This window comes from Schistocerca serialis, chromosome 3 (assembly GCF_023864345.2).
Source record: "Schistocerca serialis cubense isolate TAMUIC-IGC-003099 chromosome 3, iqSchSeri2.2, whole genome shotgun sequence".
NCBI classification, from domain to species: domain Eukaryota; kingdom Metazoa; phylum Arthropoda; class Insecta; order Orthoptera; family Acrididae; genus Schistocerca; species Schistocerca serialis.
In genome coordinates, this window is record NC_064640.1 from 255530453 (window position 1) to 255555851 (window position 25399).

At 38.5% G+C, this 25399-nt stretch overlaps 1 protein-coding gene across 1 annotated transcript in view; it reads left to right on the top strand.

The window, feature by feature from the left end:
• The first annotated feature begins 845 nt into the window (after positions 1-845).
• LOC126470019 (vang-like protein 2-B) overlaps positions 846-25399 on the top strand; it is a 76411-nt gene continuing 51857 nt past the window's right edge. The window contains exons 1-4 of the mRNA XM_050097496.1: positions 846-1337; positions 1417-1534; positions 12663-12857; positions 23623-23883. Coding sequence (XP_049953453.1) covers positions 1225-1337; positions 1417-1534; positions 12663-12857; positions 23623-23883 — 687 coding nt within the window. The 5' untranslated portion in view covers positions 846-1224. The remainder of the gene's footprint in view (positions 1338-1416; positions 1535-12662; positions 12858-23622; positions 23884-25399) is intronic.

Sequence of the window (25399 nt, forward strand, 5' to 3'; positions counted from 1 at the left end):
TCGAGTCTAGGTCCGGCACACAGTTTCAGTCTGCCACGAAGTTTTATATCAGTGCACACTCAGCTGCAGAGTGGAAATATCATTCTAAAATCATGATACCTATTCGTCCAGGGGCCACACATTGGGGACAACGTTGGTGCTAATAGTGTTCGTCCAGTGCGTGGATCAATGAAACAGCATTGGAACCAACGTTGGCTCCAATGTTGGTACGACTCCATTGCTTGTCGGTATTTCAATGGAACAGCAAAGAACATTTGACTAATACCGCTACGCGGACCACAGATTGGCACTTTCATTCAGTTCTATGTCTTTGTCATTTCGAAACCGTTGGTTTGTTATTTCGTCGTCATCTTTGTAATCATTTCTAAGTTGAGATTTTCGAAAATCTCAGGAACAGTGGAGCTATATTGTTTACACTCTAAACCACAAAAGCACCACCCGCTACCTGCAAGTCAGACAAATTTATCTTGGTTTTATACGAATTCAACTGAATGTTGGCTCAAATGTTTGGGCGCTGTCCCACAAATATTTGCCAACGTTGGCACTAATGTGTGGACGTAGATTAAGAACAAATTGGATGACAGTTTCACGAGAAACTCGCAGCGCCCAGACACAATAGGATCGGGAAAGTCGATAAACGTTCCCGATGGTCGGAACTTGGCAAGTACACGTGATAGTGACGTCACGGAGAAGTTTGCCGTGGTGAATCTAGCGGCTACCAAAATTTGACATTCTTCGATAACGACCAAGTTTTCGACCTCACCGCAATGTCGTACTATCGATGTATGAAATCGAACTATTTCTGTCATATGATCGATACGTACGCAAAGTTCATAGACTTTCAAGACAACGCTGTTTTGTATGTGATGTGTTGATGTAGCCGAATAAGAGAGGAAGTTATAAATGTTGCGCGTGTTGACGAAGCTGGAGGGAAAAGCTCCAGGTTATTCCCATTGTGCTACACTTGTAGTGTATTTGACATGTTGGTTCAGAAGCAATATAGTTTCACGAAATAAGGCATTGTTTGACAGCAAACGATGCAGTCGCGTACTCAGGTCTGATTATTGGGACGTGCGATTAGCGTATATGGGATCACTGAGTCTTATACGGTGTATTGAAGTTGGTGCTAAAATAAAACTACTATGAGTGCATACAGGTCAGAACAGACGTGATGAACAATTTACTGCTTTCCGGAGCTGTTTAATTTCTTTAATGTAGCTAGTAATGGAGACGGAGTCTGTGAAGTCGGCTGTGAGCGAACAGAGTACCAGATCCAGGAGATCGCGAAGTCATACTCACAGGAACAACCACAGACTACATAATAATCATAGCTTAAGGTAAGATGAAGTGTAAATCCTATTAAGTTTTATGTCGGCAATTTATTTCGTTTTTGTTCACTTCGAGACATTTTCCTAGGAGCAGCCGAAGTAACAGGAAAGCAGAGGATTCTATGGCACCCTTCCAGACGTCTGTCACTCTTAGAGATGAAAATCGGGGTGGTCAGGAGGTGATTGAAGTCCAGATTCTTCCGCAGGTAGGACTGCAAATAGAGTTTTACAACTTGGACCATAAGTGCGCTATTTGGCACCCTTGTCCAATTCGTTCTTGGTGCATTATAACATGCATGGGGCTTGTATGCAGAAAATCAATAACAAAAGTTACTTTTTGATAATACTTAGTTGAGTCACATGTTAGAGCTTGCTACAGCCGTACATAGTATGTTTCTGTCAAAGTGGATTATTATCTGAGTGAATAACCTGATGCTGGGGGTGTCTAGGAGGATGAGAGCAACAACTTAATAATAATATGCTGATGGTCCAGAGCATTGTGTGATTACAATGTGAAATGCAGAATTTTTGTGCTGGTGTACCACTTTAAGTTGTCACACAGATCATCATCTTATTTCTATTGAAACTAACTCTGTATTTGCAAGTCATTAGAGAAATCAATGTGGTGCTTTCCAAGAATTAGTTGAGTCATATCACTGCGGCAACAAAACCAAAAATCAAGTTTGCTGTCCCAGTTATTGAACCATGGTGTTTGTTTTGTTTGCAAAACATTTATTGGCCTGATAGCTAGATTCTTCTGAACTCAAGTTCAGAGTTGTGGCCTCATAACTCATATGTTATAAAAAAATTCTCTTGTGCCCTGTCTTATATATGAACGAACAGTCTTGATTCACATTCAAGAGGAATAATTTTCAGATCCTCATTTAGGCCTACTATGGATTTTCTATGTTACTTGAGGAGGGCAGCATTCTCTGCTGTTTCCTACTGTATTTTTGTACAACTGAGAATATTCTTCCTATCTTATGATGTCAGTTACATTATTAACTACAATCTTCCTTCCTTCTCTTTTTGTATTTCAGAGCAGTGAGGTTCAAATTCCAGTTTAGGTTGTTTGTCGGTGCCCATAAGCTCATAAAGTGACTGCTGGTATGGTACCATATACTGGCCGAGACCTTTGCTTCTGCTGCTGAGCCAGTGTTCCGGTGGCATTATTGTTTGTGAGATGCTTAAAATCTAACCTTCCTTCTTAAGTGCTTGTAGAATTTGTGTGGTGTAGCTTTTTGTTGTTAAATCTTTTTGCCAAATGTTTGAAATATAGATTTTTAGTAATGAACACTACACCTTCTTTGCGAGTATTTGACAAGGATATGTGTTTCCCAAGCTTTACTTTCACTTACCTTGGTTGATCTGTGTAAAATTGGCACATTGTCTCCCCGCCTCTCCCCCCTCCCCCCTCTGCATTTTCCAGTATGGCTCAGACGTAAATATTAGGCTTTGCTGCCAGTCAGTTTATTAATAGAGCTAGATTTTCTGTGTTAACTTTCGTTGTCTTCACCAGCTCAGAACCAATTTGTCACCTTCCAGTCCGACCTATACCTCAGGCTGCACTACAGATCACTCTGTCATCACAACCAAAAATTTTTTGGGGTGTGGGAGGTGGTCCAATACGGCGCCATGATGATGATCTATTATGCAGTTGATTTTGTATGTAATTACTGCAGTCAAATCCATGAAATGTTCTATGAATTACCTTCCTTTCTGTGTAGATATGAGTTCTGCTCCAAAGCATTGTTCTCGGATTATTGCCTTACCAAGATGTTTTATTTTAGTAATTTTAGAGTGAAAAATTTAGAAAAATTAAAGCTTCTAATGCGGTTTTGGCAATCTTACCTTATAAAAATTTTGTGTCTTGTGACTTGAAGAGAATTCTTCCCCTTTCAGGGCTGCGTGGTGTGATATGATATGCAGTTGCCTATGACTTTTTGTCAGAAATTCCTAATTTGTTAGGTTTATTTCTTGAAAGTTTGAAGAATTATTGGATCAGTTTTAGTGGGCAATAACAACTTAGCTGCAGTGAGTTTAAGAGAGAAATATACTCAGTGTCCTAAACTGGATTAATTAAGGCCTTCAATACCTCTTTGCCTACTCTCTACCAAATTATCAGCTTTCTACCTACCAGTGACCACAACCTATATCTGAAAAAATAGTATAGGCCTAGGTGGAGAAAGAAAGTCAGTGTTCTGTTCTCTTCTTATTGGCATATATTTGATATCACACACAAATCATCATTGCATCACAGGATAGAGCCAGCATCTGTTGTTGGTACATTCAGTTGGCCCAAACTTGACTGGGCTGCTCATTGGCTTCTGCTACAGCTACTAGATGTATTATAGGTTACACAAAGTCAGACCAACTGCCAAGTAATGATATTGATTACAGATTTACTTTTTCTACTGGCATGCCATCAGGAAAGGAACTGGTTGTGTTGATTCTAGGCTCGTTACCTTGGAAGCACTCAAATGAATTGCATCTTAGGGAGATATCATTTTCCAAGTATATGTATGCAATTGTAAGTGATAGAGCATCTTAATTTGGTAAAAACCAAATGAGCTAATGTATTTAAGACACTGGTCTCTCAGATTTGGGAGGATGGAGGATTATGCTCTGTTAGGCCATCCTGATTGATGTTTTCCATGTTTTTCATAAATAATGTTAGGCAGATTCTGGGCTGGCTATGAAGCCAAGGCCTTGTCTAGTTACACACCTGTATGCATCAGTGTGACGGGATTCTTTTTTATTTTTTTTATTTTGATGATTTTTTTGAGCTGGAAGCCCCCATACTGGTTGAGCAAGTTATGCGAAGTATATTTTCACAGCTTCCTGGACCACTGAATCTACTGAATACTATCCTGGATGCACACTGAGGATTATGGAATAATGAGGTGTTACCCAGTCCAGTTGGGAAGAAAAGATATTCATGGTACAACTTGACTAAAGGAAGGGATCACTTGGCAGGTCACGTGAGGCATCAAGGAATTGTCGATTTGGTAATGGAAGGGAGAGAGAGAGTGAGTTGGTGTGTGTGTGTGTGTGTGTGTGTGTGTGTGTGTGTGTGTGTGTCAAACCAGTCATCAGACGGAAGACCACAACAGTGTCAATAATACTAGATGAGATGTATAATGCAATTTTAGGTATGAATCAAAGAAAGAGCACTGGAGATAGTGGTGTTTCCATAGAAGTGGCCAAAGCTGTAGGCAAAGCAATATGTTTCTCCTTTTAAGGGGTTATTACAGAACAACTGCAGAGTAAGTCAATTCTCCCAAAGTGGAGGAGCATGCTAATTGTTCAACTTCATAAGGAAGGTGACTGACAAGAGAGGAATAAAATACTGTACTTTACTGGGAGTCAGTGGTTTTGAGAATGATTTTCTATTTTCTGAAGAAAAAAGGCATTTTTCAGCATATAATAATATAGAATATAGTGTCAGCATTGCAGCTGCCAGTTGTTCATTAGGAGAGTGAGAAGTTCATTACTGAGATAGTAGTCAGGCAGGGAGTGTCCATACCACCAGAACTATTGTCCGCCCCCGGTAGCGGAGTGGTCAGCGTGACAGAATGTCAATCCTAAGGGCCTGGGTTTGATTCCCGGCTGTGTCGGAGATTTTTTCCGCTCAGGGACTGGGTGTTGTGTTGTCCTAATCATCATCATTTCATCCCCATCGATGCGCAAGTCGCTGAAGTGGCGTCAAATCGAAAGACTTGCACCCGGCGAACAGTCTACCCGATGGTAGGCCCTAGTCACACGACATTTACATTTACCAGAACTATTCTCAGCAGCCCTAGTGGATGTTTCCAGAGTCCTAAACTTGGAAAACTGAGGCGGACTAAATATTAATGGAAAATATCTGTTGACAACTTGTGTGGTTTGCATCTAGTGCAGAGAAAGTTCAACAGTGGATGGAGCCATTTAATACAGCTAAGTTGAAAATTGCCTGAAAATCTGTTATAATAAGACATAAATAATCCACAAGAAATGCACTGAAAAAAATATAGCAGGCCATCACTTAACAATGAAGTCTTTTTAACTGTATGATTAGTTTTTTTTTTTTAACTAGGGCAACTGAAGACAGCAGCTGGTTGCACAGGGAAAAAAGTAAACAGGAGACTAGAAGTGACCTGGAGTGCTGTTGGTAAACTACACAGTTTTTGTTCTTAGCTTTTGAATGTGTCTAAAAATGAAACTTCGCAGTTATTGTGCATTTCCAGTTTTGCTTTATGACATGGACATGAAATGTGAAAACCATTGAAAAACAGGATAGCTTATTGAGCTGCAGAGACATGTCTAAAATTATTGGGAGGGATGGTAAAGAAAACGTGCTGTGGAAAAGACATAATTACAACTGAAATTAAATTAAGAAAGACATTCAGCCAGGTAAATAGGTGGTAGCAGAGATATGGGAATGTGAGTAGATGATGATTGAAAATGTGCAGGAGTGACATGGTTTTGGCATAGTTCATATCAATCAGGCAGGCTAGGAAGAAATCTTACCTTCATAGTCTCAGATGTTGTTGAATTTAGCATATGTTAAAATGAAGGACTAAGTAAGAAACATGTATTTTTTTTTTGTTTTCTCCAAAAAGTTTCTGCACAGAGATACAGCCCTCCAAAGATGACACTGTACAAACCATTTTGAACATGCGAATTTTGGAAAAAAAATTTAAATGCTTTATCTCTGGAACAGTTCTAGTTGTTTTGTTGAGATTTTTTTATTTGAAAGATAATTGCATTACGATTACAAAGAAATCCTCCATTTGGACTTATCTGTTAAAGTTCTTCTACTATAGCATTCTGAACTTTCTTTATAATTTATGAATTTTTTTTAAATGCCAGTCCATAAAATTTTGACTTTTTTTCTGTTGATTAGTACCATATAGTTCCGCATTCCCAGAAAAGGAGAGCTTCCACTTTGAGGTTGAACAGGTTTTATAAACAATTGAAATTTTTGCCATACATAAAACCTATTTTATTACCACATTATCACATAACAGATTCATAAAAATCAAAACTTAGCCTTATTTAACATAATTTTAGTTTTGGAAGAAACTCATTTTTCAAGCATTTTTAATGATTCCAAAATGTATGTGAAAGATCAATTTATACAACTTCTGTGCACTCTGTTTTGTGCCGAAATTAGCCAGTCAATGAACTAAAAATGTGTTCCACTGCTTCAGTATGGTCCTTTGATATAGAGTGATGCATTCCTATTGAACCAATAGGAACTGGAGTACTTGACAATCTTCAAAACATTTTGAACAGGAAGTGAGCACTGTTGGTGTTGTTGCTGTCCTTCAGCTGGAAACCTATATCCAGCAGCTGGTCCATGTGGGAGCATAAAAGTTCACTACAGTTTCGTTTAACTCATAACTGGTGTCCGTAATCTCCGCAATCCACACACACACACACACGCACACACACACCTCTTCTCAGATTGTGAATCTGAATATTGAAATGAAATGATCGTTTGGCATTGTTGGCCAGGAGGCTCCATGCAGGGGAGTTCAGCCTCCGTATTACAAGTCCTTTTTAGTTGATGCCACTTCGGCAACTTGTGAGTCGATGATGATGATGATGATGATGATGATGATGGGCACACAACACCCAGTCGTCTCAAGGCAGGCAAAATCCCTGACCCTGCTGGGAATCGAACCTGGGACCCCATGCGTGAGAAGCGAGAATGCTACCACAAAACCACGAGCTGCAGACATCTGAATATTATCCTGCTGTTTCTGAGGTGTTGGCCGAATGAACGAAATTTCTTCTTTCTTGCTCTTTAATGTGTGTGCAGTATGAGTTTGCCCATCATGTTGAGTCCAAAAATGTGTCTTCTGAATTCCTTTCACAGGAGTAGTTTCTTTGGGCCATTCTTCTTTTTTGTGCTCATGGAACTCTTTGATATCCTCTTTGGACACAAGAATGAGATGGGTGGATGTATAATATTTCACAACTCTTGTAAAATCCTCAGCATTCTGAATCACAGCTGTATTTGGTCTGGAAAGATTGTTTTGTAGCATGGTGCTTCAGCAGGCCGCCTCCACCGTCACAGTGCCACTTCCCGTGACCTGTAGCACTTTATACCCAATCAGTTGGTACAAGCGACTTACTCAATTCATACAGCTGGTAATGATTTTTAAAAAGACTAGGAGCACCATCAGAGATAATGATCTTCTTCTCTGCCCTTGTTTGCAGTTGAAACTGCAATAATTGTAGTTTTGTCGTGAAAATGTCACTGCTGTAAAAATTGAAACCTGGCCATTACTCCAACAATACCCTTGCACTTCTTGTGGGAGAATTGCAGACTGGTTCTCAGAAAAATCACAGTGAAGCACTAAGCATAATTCTTCAGTCTGTAAAGACCCTTCCACTTCTGCAATGTCTTGTTCTTGCAATTCCTTCAGATGCTGGCGTGTTACTGCTTTCACTGACCATCTGCCAAGTTCATCAATGAAACTGTCAAAGGCAACAGTTTTCTTAATTAGTTTGTTTACCTCCCATGTTGCATATGTAATTTCTGCAGAGTTTTCTGCTGCATCTTCTAGGCCAAGTTATCTGTAAAGACAGTCCTTCCTGTCCAAGGCAGTCACCACATTCTTGATACAAACAAGTCTCTCGCTTTACGTCACAGACTACTGATGACTTCACACGCCCAACCAAGATGTCACATATCATGTGCTCCAGTAATTTCTCCAAAGTTATCACACAAAGTTCAAAAGCCGGCCGGTGTGGCCGTGCGGTTCTAAGCGCGTCAGTTTGGAACCGCGTGACCGCTACGGTCGCAGGTTCGAATCCTGCCTCGGGCATGGATGTGTGTGATGTCCTTAGGTTAGTTAGGTTTAAGTAGTTCTAAGTTCTAGGGGACTGATGACCTCAGTAGTTAAGTCCCATAGTGCTCAGAGCCATTTGAAAGTTCAAAATTTGCACAATACACACTTAAATATAGACATCTTTAGGTGGATGTGGAACTACCCACTTGGGTTGTAGTGCATAAAATTTTGATCTTACAATATGTGAAGTTGTATAGTTGCTCTTATAAATTGCAAGAGTTTCTTTAATTCTGCGAGTCATGTACCTCTTCACTTTCACAACTTTTTGAGCTTCAACTGTTACAGTTACAGTTGCAGTGTCAAAAAATAAATTGTAACTGTAACAGTTAAAGGTTGGCACTCTGGCGAGTACAGTCCCATTCATCTTCCAGATAAAATGACTACAGTATTTGAATGTGAGCTGCTTCTACAGTATCAGCATAATAGGGACCTGGTCTTCCAAAGACTCCTTTTACAGACATCGCATTACTTGATTTTTCTACCACGTATGTTGATACTGATGGAACATGGTTCCAAATTGTTTTCTTTGAAAATGTCTCTGGAATAATAGTTAAAACTTGCACATTTTCACTTTAGGATGCACAATATTCAACACCTCAATTGATGTTTGTGGAAAAATTCCTGGCAAGAGGTGCTAGAGTGCTTTGGTTCATTTTCTTCTGAAGATGGAATTTCTACTTTGAAGAGTGTGGTCAGTTGTGTTACAGTATATTCATCCATAACTTTATTATTTTCCTCTGTGCTGTCTTGATGCATAGAGCTTATGACTCGACATCACTGACCACGGTTTCTTAACTGGACTAGCACCTACCCTGTAGTTGACTGATTCAGGGTATTTATTTCTTCGTCTATCGATGCAAAATTTGCAGCATCTGCACCATGGGAGTCTTCACTCTTTTCAGATACTATAGTTTTTATTCTTTCAAAACATTTCAAACACAAAAAGTCGTCACTGGAAACATCTTCACTTTGAAACAGAGTCTTCAAATGAGAACACTTATTCCGAACCTGGACAAAGTCTGTTTTTTTTTGTTTGTCTTCTATATCACACTTTTATGGATATGCAGATAGTTGGCACACTTTACTCTCCTGTGGCCCCAGTCGAAAGACATTTCAAAAAGTCCTTTTCACAAAACGCACTGCAACTGTGTCAATTGGCAAATTCCTCATGGAAACAGAACTCACTGTATGGTCTCAGATTTCCTAGAAGCCTCTTCCGTAAACAAATTAGCACTGAACAACTACAATACAGAAACCTACAATGAACAACCATGACAGAGAAACTGACGAGAAACTACAACAAAAAGAAATAACTGCAACAATGAAAGTGAAGAGAAATAACTGCAACAAAGACAATAGAAATAAACATTGTAACAAAGAAATTAGTAAGAAACAACTTCAGTGAAGACATACATTACCTTTGGGGGGGGGGGGGGGGGGGAGAACCAGGACTTTTTAAAATAAAACCTGTCCAACTGAAAAGTGGAAGCTCTCCTTTACGGAGAATATAGTACTACATGGGGGAAAAAATCTAACTATTGTGGATTGACATTTTTGGAAAAAAAACATTTTTTCTGTAAATTATAAAAAAAAATTCAAAAGCCGACAAGAACTTTGACAAATATGTCCAAACGGAGGATATCATTGTAATTATAAAGCAATTTTCTTTCAAATAATAAAAGAAAGCTAACAAAATATCTAGAACTGTTACAGAGAAATTCGCATCTTCAGAATGGTGTTCACAGTGTCATCTTTGGACGCCTGTATCTCGGGGCAGGAATTTTTTGGGAGAAAACAAAAAAATATGTGTTTCTTACTTACTCCTGAATTTTAACGTATGCTAAATTCGATAACATCCATGACTATGAAGGTAACCCCCCCACCCCCACCCTGCGCCTGAAGTGATGCGTATAATGCCTTTTATGTAACTGAAGACCATAATGTGTGGAAAGTCTCGAAGCCTTTATCTAGCAGTGGGTATCAAATGACTGATGGTGGTGATTATGGCCATATGCAGAAAGTACAGACTACCATCAAGAAAACTAAGGCCTCCATCTGGAGTGAAAGGATGTGTGTGAGAGGCATATACCAAGATGAGAAATAAAATTACACCAAAGAAAACAGAGTGTGAAACTTCGTTACTAGCATAAGAATAACAACGAATGGGAATATTATCAGTGAGGAAAGACTAGAAATAGTTCCTGCTATTTCTGAAATGCTTGTTATCCATTAGTTCTGGAAAATATTTTTAGGGGCGTATTTATAACGTTATGATTCAGAAACAACACATGTTTATAAAATTAGTAAAGAAGATAGATATTGAATGATATGACACCTGAGAGCTAAGCTGAAGAAGGACAAAGTGTATGAAAGCACATAATTAACAGCTGATTGTGTCTCAAGTGTAGCAATCTGTGTGGACAACTTCGGACTTCAAAGACTAAAGTAAATGTGTTTATTGTCTGTAGCTATATGCCAACTAATAATGAGACAGCATCAAAAAGCATGTCAAATTAAATTTTCAGCTCAGAAATAATTTATTATGATTAATTGAAACTGAGTAACTTTCCACCAATTGACACACCTCGACTCCAAATCTTGCTTGAGAAAATATTCAAGAGAAGATAGGAGACAAATGACCTTGATTTTGTGCACTGCATATGGAAACATTGGTTTTGATCCTATTCATCTCACCAACTAGAAATTTTTGTTAAAGTCATCTTGTATCCTCCTACAGTCACTCAGTTTCGACACCTTACGACACACCACAGCATCATCAGCAAACAACCACAAATTGCTGCCCCCCCTGTCCACCAGACCATTTACATATGTAGAGAATAATAGCACTCCTATCACACTTCCCTGAGACTCTTCTGACAATAACATTGTCTCTCAAGAACACTTGCTGTAGAGGAAAACATACTGTGTTCTGTAACTTAAGTAGTCTTCCAGCCACTCACATATCTGTGAATCTACTACATGTGCTTGTACATTCTTTAATAGCCAGCAACGGGGCACTGTGTCGGACACTTTACGGTAATCTAGAAATATGGAATCTGCCTGTTTCCCTTCATCCATGGTTCATAGAATATAATGTGAGAAAATGGCAACCTGAGTTTTGCATGAGTGATGCTTTCTAAAACAAAGTTGATTCACAACCTGCGAACCTCGCAGGAGAGCTTCTGTAAAGTTTGGAAGGTAGGAGACGAGATACTGGCAGAAGTAAAGCTGTGAGGACCGGGCGTGAGTCGTGCTTCGGTAGCTCAGATGGTAGTGCACTTGCCCGCGAAAGGCAAAGGCCCCGAGTTCGAGTCTCTGTTGGGCACACAGTTTTAATCTGCCAGGAAGTTTCAACGGAAACATAGTTTGTAAAGAGAATGTTGCCGAGTTCTTTGCGGACTCTGTGCTAATCTTCATCATCAAGATAATTAATATTGACAATTTCATTTCCAGAAGACTGGGCAGTCAAACAATTTTCCTCGAGAAGCATAAGAGACTGATAAATGTGCCAAAAATATTGTCAAATAGACAAGGCACTGAGCATTGGATAAGCACTAAGAAATGACAAAAAATTACTCACCCCAAAATGTTGGCATTCTTAGCAGCTTATTCACAATCCTTCACCACAGCTATTGTATATCGTGAAGTCATGACAACAGCCTCTGACCTAATATCATAAAAAAAGAAAAATCACATAAAGCTAGGTCAAATGATTGTGGAGAACTTTGAGTAAGATGACAGCATGTTTATATGCATGGCCAATCAAAAATTCTGGAAATTAATATTTAAAATGACTACAACATATGTATGAAAGTCAGTTGAAGTGTTGTCATGTTTCAACATGAAGTCATCATTATCTTCAAATAATTAGAATGTAAGCCAGTCTCATAGCATGCCTAGGTGCACAGCAGTAACAATTCTCTCTACAAATAAAATGATCCATATACTTTGAGAAAGGATGTGACAGAAACACATACACTTGAAAGGAAATGGCAGGGTGTCTCCTAGTCGCATGGAAATTTCTTAGATACTTTCTCAAAAGGCGAGGGCCCACATTCAGGTCGTTGCAGCACACAATTTTAATCTGCCAGTTCGACAAGACTGTAGACTAAGTTGCAGAATGAGATATTCATTCTCATTCCATTTTTTTGATGATATGTAGGGGCTATAGAACCACTACTAGCCACCTTTCAACATCAACACAATTTTGTCATTCTTCCGTTCTTCGTGCTGTGTGTTTCTCGCAGTTTGTCATACAAATGCTACATACAATCAATTATTCTCTGGTTTGTAACAATGTTATTAATGCTGTCTGAGAGTGGCACATATTGGTGGTGGTGGTTTTACTGAACATAGTCATTGTTCTTTTTTACTTATTGTAATGTGAGTGTATGATGTGGTGCTACATTGTGCATAGGCCTAAGAATTAATTGTGACTGCACTAGAAATATTGTGATTACACTACATTTTTAAATTATGTATTTTCATATAGGATGACAACTGGGGCGAAAACACTACTGCCTTGACAGGCAACACTTCTGAGCAGTCAGATGCAGAGGAAATGGCTGTGAGCCAGTGGAATGGAGAACCTGACACAGGCTTTAGTTTCATGTGTCATCGGTATCTGGGATCTGCCCTTACTGGATTTGTGTGTGTTGCAGCTTTCCTCAGTCCCCCTGCAATGGTGGTATGTATTCATTTTTACTGTGAGACAGAGTAACTATCCCAGCAATGATTTGGCATATTGTTAACTGTACTACTATTACTACCACCACTACTACCACTACCACCACTACCCTATTACTACCACCACCACCGCCGCCACCACCACCACCACCACCACCACCACCACGACTACTACTACTACTACTACTACTACTACTACTACTCTTTTTACCTTTACTACTGATGTCTTTGTGGTGTAATGTACCTACTGTTACACTTGGTTCGTATTATTAGGTTAGATAATGATACATCTTTTTTTTTATCAGGAAGACCTACACAGATGAGACAATACACTGTTACGTTGAATGCTGTGTAATGTTAATGGTGCTACAGGCACATGATGCAGTAAAGAAAGTATGTATAAGCAGAGCAGAGATGAATGGGAATTATTATATTGATGATACTACCTCAAATGGGGAAATGCACTGACGTAAGTGACTTTGACCAGAGGTAGATTTTTATGGCCTGGTGCCTGGCATTGAGCACCTTGGAAATGACTGTTCGCATGCCACTGTTGTGAGCATCAATAGAAAACAGTTGGAGGATGACAAGGTGTTGGATGTCGATTCCTCATTACAGGACATGGCGGTCACAAGCTTGCTCATACTGTAAAGCAGGATAGGCATCAGGCAGTCTTTGGCAGATCTGACAAGAGTACAATGCTGCTACATACACAAGTGTTTCAAGAGTGCTGTGTTGAGTACCCATTGTTGAATATGGGGCACTGCAGCAGGTGACTACCTACATGTTCCTGTGCTGACCGAATGACATCATCAGTTGTAAGTGCAGTGGATGTATGATCATGGAGATTGGAGCATAAATCAATGAAAACTTGTATCCTGGTTGTATGAATCTCTTGTTACACCAAGTCGATGGCCGTATCTGGATACACCATAATCCAGGTGAACAGCTGCTTGAATGGCATTTTCCAGCAGAATAACTGGATGTCACATGGTCAGAATTAAGCTACGGAGGACTGAGGAGCACGATTGTGAACTCATGTTGATGTCTCGACCACCAGATTTGCGTGATCTGGACCCGATGAAATACGTCTGGAACACTATCGGGTGACAGCTCTGCACCCACAAACCACTGGCCTATCACTTACACTAATTGTGTGACCTGTGCATAGACATCTGGTGCCACATATCTCCAGTAACATACCAAAGTTTTGTCTAAGCCAGCCACACAGAATCTACTAACTGCATAACACAACTGTCAAATTCACCATATGGTGTCATAGCACACCACATGTCTTTTGCGGTTCTTGAAAGTCAAAGATATGGGCTGTCACAACAAAGATTTTGCTTCTTTATGTTTTTTTATTTATTTTTATTAAAACGAGCACTGCCTTTGCACTGCAAGGTGTACAGTGATCTTTAAATGCTGTCTGGTGACCAGTAAGTCTTCCTGTGTGGCATGATGCTGGCAGCCCCAGTGGTGTGGTCATGTTTTATGCTCTTGTGGAGCCTTCACAACGGTATTAACTTCTACATCCATTTGAATGTTTAACAGGGATATTAAAGGTGTTAGTTCGGGTTTTGTTGACAAGGAGTGTACAGCTTTCTCAAAATCTATAAATATCAGGCACCACAGTAATTCACACTCGTTGCTACATTGTATGAATTCATTCCCAACTAGTAAGATGTCCAATGTGCTATATCTTTTCCTAAACCCAATTTGTTTGCTAATTACCTGTATACCTAGCAACAACACCCAACTTTACGAATGAAAGTGTGTGATTCCAGAGTTCATTGCCTAATTTGATATGTATACTATATAGACAAGTACATAAAGTACATATAACAACAACTGGAGTCTAACAAAGAAGAATTTAATTTTGATAATGTAATCCAAATACAACTAGTTCCGAAGCCACAAACAACAAAAGAAATCACAAAACAACTTAAAAATAACAAAATATTTGGAGAAGACAATATAGTTGTTGAATTATGGAAACACTCTAGTGACGACTTTATTATGTGTTTAACTAGAAATCGCCCACCCCATGGACCTTGCCGTTGGTGGGGAGGCTTGCGTGCCTCAGCGATACAGATAGCCGTACCGTAGGTGCAACCACAACGGAGGGGTATCTGTTGAGAGGCCAGACAAATGTATGGTTCCTGAAGAGGGGCAGCAGCCATTTCAGTAGTTGCAGGGGCAACAGTCTGGATCTGGCCTTGTAACACTAACCAAAATGGCCTTGCTGTTCTGGTACTGCGAACGGCTGAAAGCAAGGGGAAATTACAGCCGTAATTTTTCCCGAGGGCATGCAGCTTTACTCTATGGTTAAATGATGATGGCGTCCTCTTGGGTAAAATATTCCGGAGGTAAAATAGTCCCCCATTCGGATTTCCAGGCGGGGACTACTCAGGAGGACGTCGTTATCAGGAGAAAGAAAACTGGCATTCTACAGATCGGAGCATGGAATGTCAGATCCCTTAATCGGACAGGTAGGTTAGAAAATTTAAAAAGGAAAATGGATAGATTAAAGTTAGATATAGTGGAAATTAGTGAAGTTCGGTGGCAGGAGGAACAAGACTTCTGGTCAGGTGAATACAGAGTTATAAACACAAAATCAAATAGGGGTAATGCAGGAGTAGGTATAATAATGAATAGGAAAATAGGAATGTGGGTAAGCTACTACAAACAGCCTAGTGAATGCATTATTGTGGCCTAGATAGATACGAAGCCCATGCCTACCACAGTGGTAAAAGTTTATATGCCAACTAGCTCCGCAGATGACGAAGAGAGTGATGAAATGTATGATGAGATAAAAGAAATTATTCAGATAGCGAAGGGAGACGAAAATTTAATAGTCATGGGTGACTGGAATTCAATATAGGAAAAGGGAGAGAAGGAAATGTAGTAGGTGAATATGGATTGGGAGGAAGAAATGAAAGAGGAAGCCGCCTGGTAGAATTTTGCACAGAGCATACCTTAATCATAGCTAACACTTGGTTCAAGAATCATAAAAGAAGGTTGTATACATGGAAGAAACCTGGAGATACTAAAAGGTATCAAATAGATTATATAATGGTAAGACTGAGATTTAGGAACCAGGTTTTAAATTGTAAGACATTTCCAGGGGCAGATGTGGACTCTGACCACAATCTATTGGTTATGAACTGTAGATTAAAACTGAAGAAACTGCAAAAAGGTGGGAATTTAAGGAGATGGGACCTGGATAAACTGACTAAACCAGAGGTTGTACAGAGTTTCAGGGAGAGCATAAGGGAACAATTGACAAGAATGGGGGAAAGAAATACAATAGAAGAAGAATGATTAGCTTTGAGAGACGAAATAGTGAAGGTAGCAGAGGATCAGGTAGGTAAAAAGACTAGGGCTAGTAGAAATCCTTGGGTAACAGAAGAGATATTGAATTTAATTGATAAAAGGAGAAAGTATAAAAATTCAGAAAATAAAGCAGGCAAAGAGGAATACAAATGTCTGAAAAATGAGATTGACAGGAAGTGCAAAATAGCTAAGCAGGGATGGCTAGAGGACAAATGTAAGGATGTAGAGGCACATATCACTAGGGGTAAGATACATGCTGCCTACAGGAAAGTTAAAGAGATCTTTGGAGAAAAGAGAACCACTTGCATGAATACTCAGATGGAAACCCAATTCTAAGCAAAGAAGGGAAAGCAGAAAGATGGAAGGAGTATATAGTGGGCCTATACAAGGGTGATGTTCTTGAGGACAATATTATAGAAATGGAAGAGAATGTAGATGAAGATGAAATAGGAGATATGATACTACGTGAAGAGTTTGACAGAGCACTGAAAGACCTAAGTCGAAACAAGGCCCCGGGAGTAGACAACATTCCATTAGAACTGCTGACAGCCTTGGGAGAGCCAGGCCTAACAAAACTCTAGACAGGCGAAATACCCTCACACTTCAAGAATAATATAATAACTCCAATCCCAAAGAAAGCAGGTGTTGACAGATGTGAAAATTACTGAACTATCAGTTTAATAAGCCGCTGCTGCAAAATACTAACACGAATTCTTTACAGATGAATGGAAAAACTGGTCGAAGCCGACCTTGGGGAAGACCAGTTTGGCTTCTGTAGAAATGTTTGAACACGTGAGGCAATACTGACCCTACGACTTAACTTAGAAAATAGATTAAGGAAAGGCAAAACTATGTTTCTAGCATTTATAATCTTAGAGAAAGCTTTTGACAATATTGACTGGAATACTCTCTTTCAAATTCTGAAGGTGGCAGGGGTAAAATACAGGGAGCGAAAGGCTGTACAGAAACCAGATGGCAGTTATAAGAGTCGAGGGGCATGAAAGGGAAGCAGTGGTTGGGAAGGGAGTGAGACAGGGTTGTAGCCTCTCCCCGATGTTATTCAATCCGTATATTGAGCAAGCAGTAAAGGAAACAAAAGAAAAATTTGGAGTAGGAATTAAAATCCATGGAGAAGAAATAAAAACTTTGAGGTTTGCCGATGACATTGTTTTTCTGTCAGAGACAGCAAAGGACTTGGAAGATCAGCTGAACGGAACGGACAGGGTCTTGAAAGGAGGGTGTAATATGAACATCAACAAAAGCAAACTGAGAATAATGGAATGTAGTCAAATTAAATCGGGTGATGCAGCAGGAATTAGATTAGCAATTGAGACACTTAAAGTAGTAAAGGAGTTTCGCTATTTGGGGAGCAAAATAACTGATGATGGTCGAAGTAGAGAGGATATAAAATGTAGACTGGCAATGGCAAGGAAAGCATATCTGAAGATGAGAAATTTGTTAACATCGAGAATTGATTTAAGTGTCAGGAAGTCTTTTCTGAAAGTATTTGTATGGAGTGTAGCCATGTATGGAAGTGAAACGTGGACGATAAATATTTTAGACAAGATGAGAATAGAAACTTTTGAAATGTGGTGCTACAAAAGAATGCTGAAGATTAGATGGGTAGATCACATAACTAATGAGGAGGTATTGAATAGAATTGGAGAGAAGAGAAATTTGTGGCACAACTTGACTAGAAGAAGGGATTGGTTGGTAGGCATATTCTGAGGCATCAGGGGATCACCAATTTAGTATTGGAGGGCAGTGTGGAGGGTAAAAATCGTAGAGGGAGACCAAGAGATGAATACACTAAACAGATTCAGAAGGATGTAGGTTACAGTAGGTACTGGCAGACAAAGAATCTTGCACAGGATAGAGTAGCATGGAGAGCTGCACCAAACCAATCTCTGGACTGAAGACAACAACTAGAAATCATTATTGAAATCTGGAGAGCAAACAGCATTCAAGCGGAATGGACCTTTGCATTAATACATCCACTCACAAAAAGGAAAAGAAAACAGATCCTAACAATTGTAGGGGAATCTCCCTCTTTCCAGTGATGTGACAATATTGTTATTCATTCTTCATTACTAGATGGGTATTCTGTTAGTAAAAGCATGAATGGCCTTTCAGACCATGATGCACAAATTTAAACACTAAAAGGCTTTTGTACTCAAACCGGTGTCATATTTAATTACAAACTATGTAGGAAAGTTAATACAACAGCAATAGAGAGTTTTTTAAAGCTTGCCAAGGAACAGGAATGGCAGGAAGTTTATAGTGCTGATAACATAGAAGACAAATATAATGCTTTCATTAACACATTTCTCATGCTCTTTGAGAGTTGCTTTCCACTAGAACATTCTAAATGGGGTACTAGCCCGGGTGGCTGACAAGTGGGATAAGGATATCTTGTAGAACAATGCGGGAATTATATCAAAATGTTAGAAGTAGTCACAATCAAGCTACAGTAGCCAATTACAAACAGTATTGTAAGCTGCTTAAAAATGTTATTAGGAAGGCAAAGAGTATGTGGTATGCAAATAAAATAGTAATTCATAGGATAAAATTAAAACCGTATAGTCTGTTGTGAAGGAAGTGTCTGGTCAGCAGCACAAGGCTGACGATATAAAGTCAGTCCAGAGTAAAAATATTTCTGTTACTGATAAATCAGGTATATGTACAGTATCGAACAATCATTTTCTGAGTGTTGCTGGTGAATTAAATAAAAATTTAGTTTCTACAGGAATTCGTATAACTTTCTTGGCAAATGCCGTTCTGAGATTGATGTCTGAAATATTCGTCTACGATACAGACAAGAGGGAGATTGAGTCAATAATTAAATCGCTGAAGACTAAGGACTCTCATGGATATGATGAAGAGTCTAGCAGAATATTAAAGTACTGTGCTGCACATGTTAACCCTGTATTTAGCCATATTTGTAATTTTTCCTTTAGGAATGGTCTGTTTCCTGAGCGATTAAGTACTCAGTAGTAAAGCCACTTATAAAAAGGGATAATGTAGATAATTTTATACCTATTTCTATGCCATCAGTGTTTGCAAAAGTTATTGAAAAGGCTGGTATATAATGATAATTGATCATTTTATATCACACGATTTGCCATCAAATGAACAGTTGGGACAACAACTGAAAATGCTATATTCTCTTTTCTCTGTGAGATACTGGATGGTCTCAACAAAAGGTTTCGAATGCTAGGCATATTTTTTGATTGAACTAAGGCATTTGATTGTGTTGATCACAAAATATTGCTCCAGAAGTTGGACCATTACGGAATACAGGGAGTAGATCACAGTTGGTTCATCTCTTACTTCAGCAACAGGCAGCAAAAGTCATTATTCACAATGTTGATAACAGCTGTGATGTGGGGTCTGAGTGGGGTACTGTCAAGTGGGGGGTGCCCCAGGGATCAGTGTTGGGGCCACCTTTGTTCCTTATTTATATAAATGATATGTCCTCTAGTATTACGGGTAGCTCTAAAATATTTCTGTTTGCTGATGACACTAGCTTGGTAGTAAAGAATGTTGTGTGCAACATTGGCTCTGTTTCAAATAGTGCAGTTCATGACAGAAGTTCATGGCTTGTAGAAAATAAACTAATGCTAAATCACAGTAAGACTCAGTTTTTACAGTTTCTAACACAGAATTCAACAAAACCTGACATTTTAATTTCACAGAATGGGCATATGATTAGTGAAACTGAACAGTTCAAATTCCTCGCTGTTCAGATAGATAGAAAGCTTTAAGGATATTTTTGGCTCAGAAAGTTGTGGTTCAGGCTAGAAGTGGTGTAAGTTCATGAACCTCTTTTAGTCCCCCGTTTTTGAGTCTGGGTATTTTGACATTGGCCTCTCAATATATATATATATTCCTTACTGTCATTTCTTGTTAACAATATTAGCTTATTCTCAAGAATAAGCCGCTTTCACTTGGTTAATACTTGGCAGAAATCAAACCTACATTTGGATCGGACTTCCTTAACTCTTGTGCGGAAAGGTGTGCAGTATACTGCTGCATCCATTTTCAATAAGCTACCACTCAAATTCAAAAATCTTAGTGGTAATCCATGCACTTTCAAATCCAAACTGAAGAATTTCCTCATGGGTCACTCCTTCTATTCTGTTGAGGAGTTCCTTCAAAAATTAAGCTGATTCTTATTGTATTTTGAATGTTGGGCTCCATAGGGTTCCCTTTCTGTGCAGCAACCATGGAATATAAAATATAAAATTATAAGGAATGTGGCAGCCAGTCACGGAACCATGATTTGTTTGTGTTGTTGCAGGTCGGTTTTGACTGGTATCGGTTGTCATCGGTGCATTTTTCTAGCCGGTGCATGCTGTGGGTGGGTGTGCTGTCCTTGGCAGATTTCTATCATGATAGACATCTGCCAAGACCAGTGCTTCTACTTGTGGCATGTGTCAGTTGGGGGGATGCGCCGATGGTGGCTGGTGTCGGTTGAGGTCAGTTTGCAGCGTGATGGGTGAATTATGTTTCTGTGACTAGTTGCTGCATTTTTTATAATCTTATTGTATTGTTGATTACGTTCACTTAAACTTGTGGACTGGCTTTTTTGGGGTTCATAAACATTTATTTTTGTCTGTTATTACTTTTATGTTGTAATTTGATGTACTGACACGTTCCATGACCTTGGAGATTTGCTCCTCAATTCGGTCCTACGGAACTTGACGTGTAAATAAATAAATCTCGTCCATTGCACTTTCAAGGAGAGCTGAAAGGATACTTACTCTGAACTAGAAGAATATCAAGCAGAATTTTGGAAGGCAGGGTCTTGCACAAAACAAATATTAAATAAAAAAATACAGAGATGAGAAAAATCAGAAACTTGAAATATAAATTTTGCAGATTTTAAAAATGCCTGTAAATCATACAGAAATGCACTAAACATTGTAAAAGAATTTGGGATCAATAATAAAACCACAGAAATAATTAAAGGAACTTTAACAAACACAACGCCAAAAGTAAAGTTTGTGGGGGTACTATAAAAACATACTGAAATAGTTGTAAGACAAACAGATGGTGTGTGACCCCCTACGTTTCAGCTGTGTGTTTGATAAGGTATTTAAAGAATGGAGGTAGGTAATCCATCAATATTAAGGATGAACAACTAGGCAGAAATAAAAAAATAAAAAAAATAAGAAATAGATTATCCAGCTTTTGCAGTCAATGTGGATTTAATTACTGACTTGCTGGGTTGTGCCAAAGAACAAATTACAGAGCTATGGAAATAAACAGCTGAAATAGGACTGAAATATGATTTTAAAAAGCATAGTTCATGACAAATGTCAGTGATGTTTGTAAAATCTTGACATTTGTAATGGCACAATATATAGAAATAAATTATTTTAAATATGTAGGACAATAGATATAATGAGCAATACAAAATATAGTGCATCCATGGGAAGAGCATTACATGTGACAAACATGTATAACAAAAAATCTTTGTCGTGGAACACACAGTCAAAACGCTATCAAACAGTGGTAAGGTACAAAACAGTATATGCATCAGAAATGCTTAAACTAGCAAGATATGAGGATCTTGAAAAATTGGAAAGAAGAATTCTAAGGGAAATACTGGGAACTAAAAGTAGTAGTAATGCTGAATACAAATTGTGATGAAAGAAAAGGCTCTATTTGAAAATGTAAACTTTCACTAATGTAATGAGAAAAAGAAAACTAGTTTTATGGACACACAAATGCCGAATGGCTGGTAGCAGACTAACCAAGCAGGTCTTCAACTTATTAAGCAGCTGGAAATAAAAAATCACATGATTAACTGAAACTGCCAAAAATATGAAAAACTCTGGAGTTAGAATGATCATATTAAATAACAGAACATTTTCTAGAGAAACAACACAACAGGAAAGAGAGAGATTGGTAAATGGTATTAAGTAGACACAGGTAACATAGGAATGACACTCTCAAAGGATTAAGGAAATCTGGGAACAAAGAAATCAAAACACGAAGAAGCATTGTCAAAGTTGATTTACTCTACCCACCAAATCGATGAATAAATTAAATAAATAATACTTTGGAAGGGGAAAGATCAGCCTTGGTTTAATAACTGTAGTAAGGAGTTATTAAAAGCTGAATCACTGATCCAAGAAAATTGCTACCACCACTGAGAAATAAATGCTGAATTTAGTTATAACAAACACACAGAGAGGAGATGGGAGGGGATGTTTCTCAAAACAGTCATTCTCAAAATGTCGAAGATCTGAATAAGTTTCAGCCGTTTGAGAGTCAGTTAACTTGTTGAAATAATCTCCCTGATTACCCACTGAGAATACTGGTACTGTGAAATAAAGTGAAGGCAAAAATTATGAATTGTTTCATAAAAGAGAACTCTACCATAGCCCATTCTTTTGCTCACTGTGTGGACACAGGTGAAAAATATGGAAAAATATATTTAATGGTAACTGAATGTGACTGAATGCATGTTGTAAATATGCAGATTACAGGTTGCACAACAGAATGGTCTCTTTTCCTAGCAGCTGTTAATTTGGAGGTAATTTAAGCAATGGATTGCCTCTCATGACGAGGCACAGGTCATTTCAGTTTTCGTGAGGGTCACAGGAGTGAAACAAAAACTCAGTGAACTATATTAATGTCAATTTGTTATAGAACTGTGGAAAGTATTTAGTTCACCTTTTTGGTGACTGAACAGTTCCACTGTAGGGACCAGTACAGTTTTCACTGGCAACATTCCTGCACAGCACAGCTGTTTCTAGACCCAAAATGCTGTAGGTAACAGTGTTCAGTTTATGTTATATTTCTTGGCTGCTGTGTACTCTTTGATAAAATTCCCCATTGCCAATTCATAAACACATAATATCCAAATAGAATCAGTAGATCATTCACAGTGGAGAAACATTGTTGGAAGTGTAATTAGTGTTAGTGTTAACCAAAGATATTATGATAGGGCCATTATTATTACTTGTATTTCTAAATAAAATGTAAGACATTATGCATAAACAAGTGTAATAAATAGGGGGAAAAGGGGTGGGGGTGGGGGAGATTCTTCAATTTCCACATTCTGTCCACAAGTAGATTATAAAAAAGAAGTTGGCAATGTTTGTGTGTGGACTCCAAATGTTGATGTAACTTGTTGCTTAGGAAATGTAGTGCTATTTTGAGAATAAATGTGCAATAGCTTGTGTAAAAAAAAAATTTTTTTTTTAATGGTTAGCAGTATTTGGAAATTATTCAGATGCCAAACTATTAATATCACAATGCATTTACAAATCATTAAAAAAAACCTATTAAATGAGAATCAGACATAGACTATATCTCACAGAGAAGGTATGCAGGTATACAAAAGGCAGAAAAGTATTCCATTGTTCTATTTTATAACAAAGCTGCTTTGTAAATGCCTCTGTTCTTTGTGGATTTAGGTATTACCACGACTGCCAGGGCTGTTACCGATGCCACTTCTGCCTAGTCACCAGCAGTCAACACTGGCATGTGGCACTGAATGCAAGGGTTTGCTTCTAGCTCTTGCTTTCAAGTTAGTGATACTGGCTGTCGGTGCATGGGCACTCTTCCTCAGGCGACCACCCAGAGCTACTATGCCTAGAATATTCCTGCTGCGGGCAGCAGTCAATGGACTAGTGTTAATTTGCACGTTTGCTTACTGGCTGTTTTATGTTGTGCAGGTAAATAACTCCAAAACTGGAAAAAGACATCAAAATAATTATTGTATTACTGTTCTTTGAATTGATATATTGCTGTTGCCTTCAGTAGTTAATTGTTGGGATACTACTCTTTCCTTTTTGCAAGTGGTATGTATCTATTCTTAGCAATCTGCAACTTATGTAAAACACGTTACCTTTTAAGTTACTTACCACTAAATGCTAAAATTAGGATGTTCCAAATAAGAATATTTGTTATAAATATGATCAGTGCAACATGTAACATAAACCAAACCATCATGCTATATTCCGTAATCTTGTTTCAGGTTCCATAATCTTGTTTCAGAGAATGATTTATACAAGATTTTTTTTCCGATTATAGTGTAATTGTTATATTTGATTCCTGCATCTGAACATAATGCGAGATATTTTTCAGCTGATGATTACCCTTTCAGATTTGATTACTGGAGGTGTGCTGTCAGTAATGACATTAAAATGCTATTGAAATAGTATTAGCAAATTGCAAATTGCTAGATGTTGCTGAACTTGGACAGTTGATAAGGGAATGATTTTAGCCTTAGCATGCAACATGACCCAATGGTCAAGACACTATACATGTTCTGTAAAATTTGGACACGTGTAACTTGGCAGCGTGATATTTTGGCGCAGAGTCTCCTGGCTATCTTCAGGTGAATACACGATGCATGTTCTGGTGGGGTCTTAAATTTGTGATCTCAGTGCATTTTTGTCATTATTTACCTTCAGGTAAATAATGACAGAAGACTCTGTGCCAAAATATCATGGCAGCAAGTTGCAGACATCTGGCAGTTCACCCAAAATTTTATGGAACCATCTGTATTCCATTAAAGTTTTAAATTTCACAGTATACATGTGTTTGGGATGGGGCTCAAATCCCTATCTGGCCATACTGACCTCAGTTTCCATAATTTCCCTACATCACTTTAATAAAATACTGAAATAGTTTTTTTGTGAAAGGCTATGGCTGTTTTCCCACCCTATCTTTGTCCTGTCTTAGCTTTGCGCAGAGTCTCTAATGACTCCTTTGCTTCAAGGCATTAAGCTTTAACCTTTTTTCTTGGTTATCACTCACAACAATCTTCCATTGGCAAATGCTGTGTGTTGTTAGGTTCATTGTTAGTCACAGATGTTTACAGGAGCATAAACGCCACTTTTGGGTATTATACAGAAACATGATGCCTTTGTTATCAGTAAACACTACTGCGCACATGTCATTGAGTACTGTTTGCAGGTAGATGACTCTAGTTATACATGAGAGTAAATGGTAAATAACTGTGGTAACTAAATGAAATAATACTACAGACTCAATAAGAGGACAAAACTTGAAAATGTCCAATAGTAACAAAGACTGTTACAGAAAGAGTAACATAACCCAATACTGACCACATCTAGATTATGTTAGTTAGGTTTTCTGGTTGTGTATTCATGTTAGTAACTACTTGAAAATGATTCTGATACTGTTATATCATCTGTAAGATAGCCTTCATGAAATTTAGTGCCA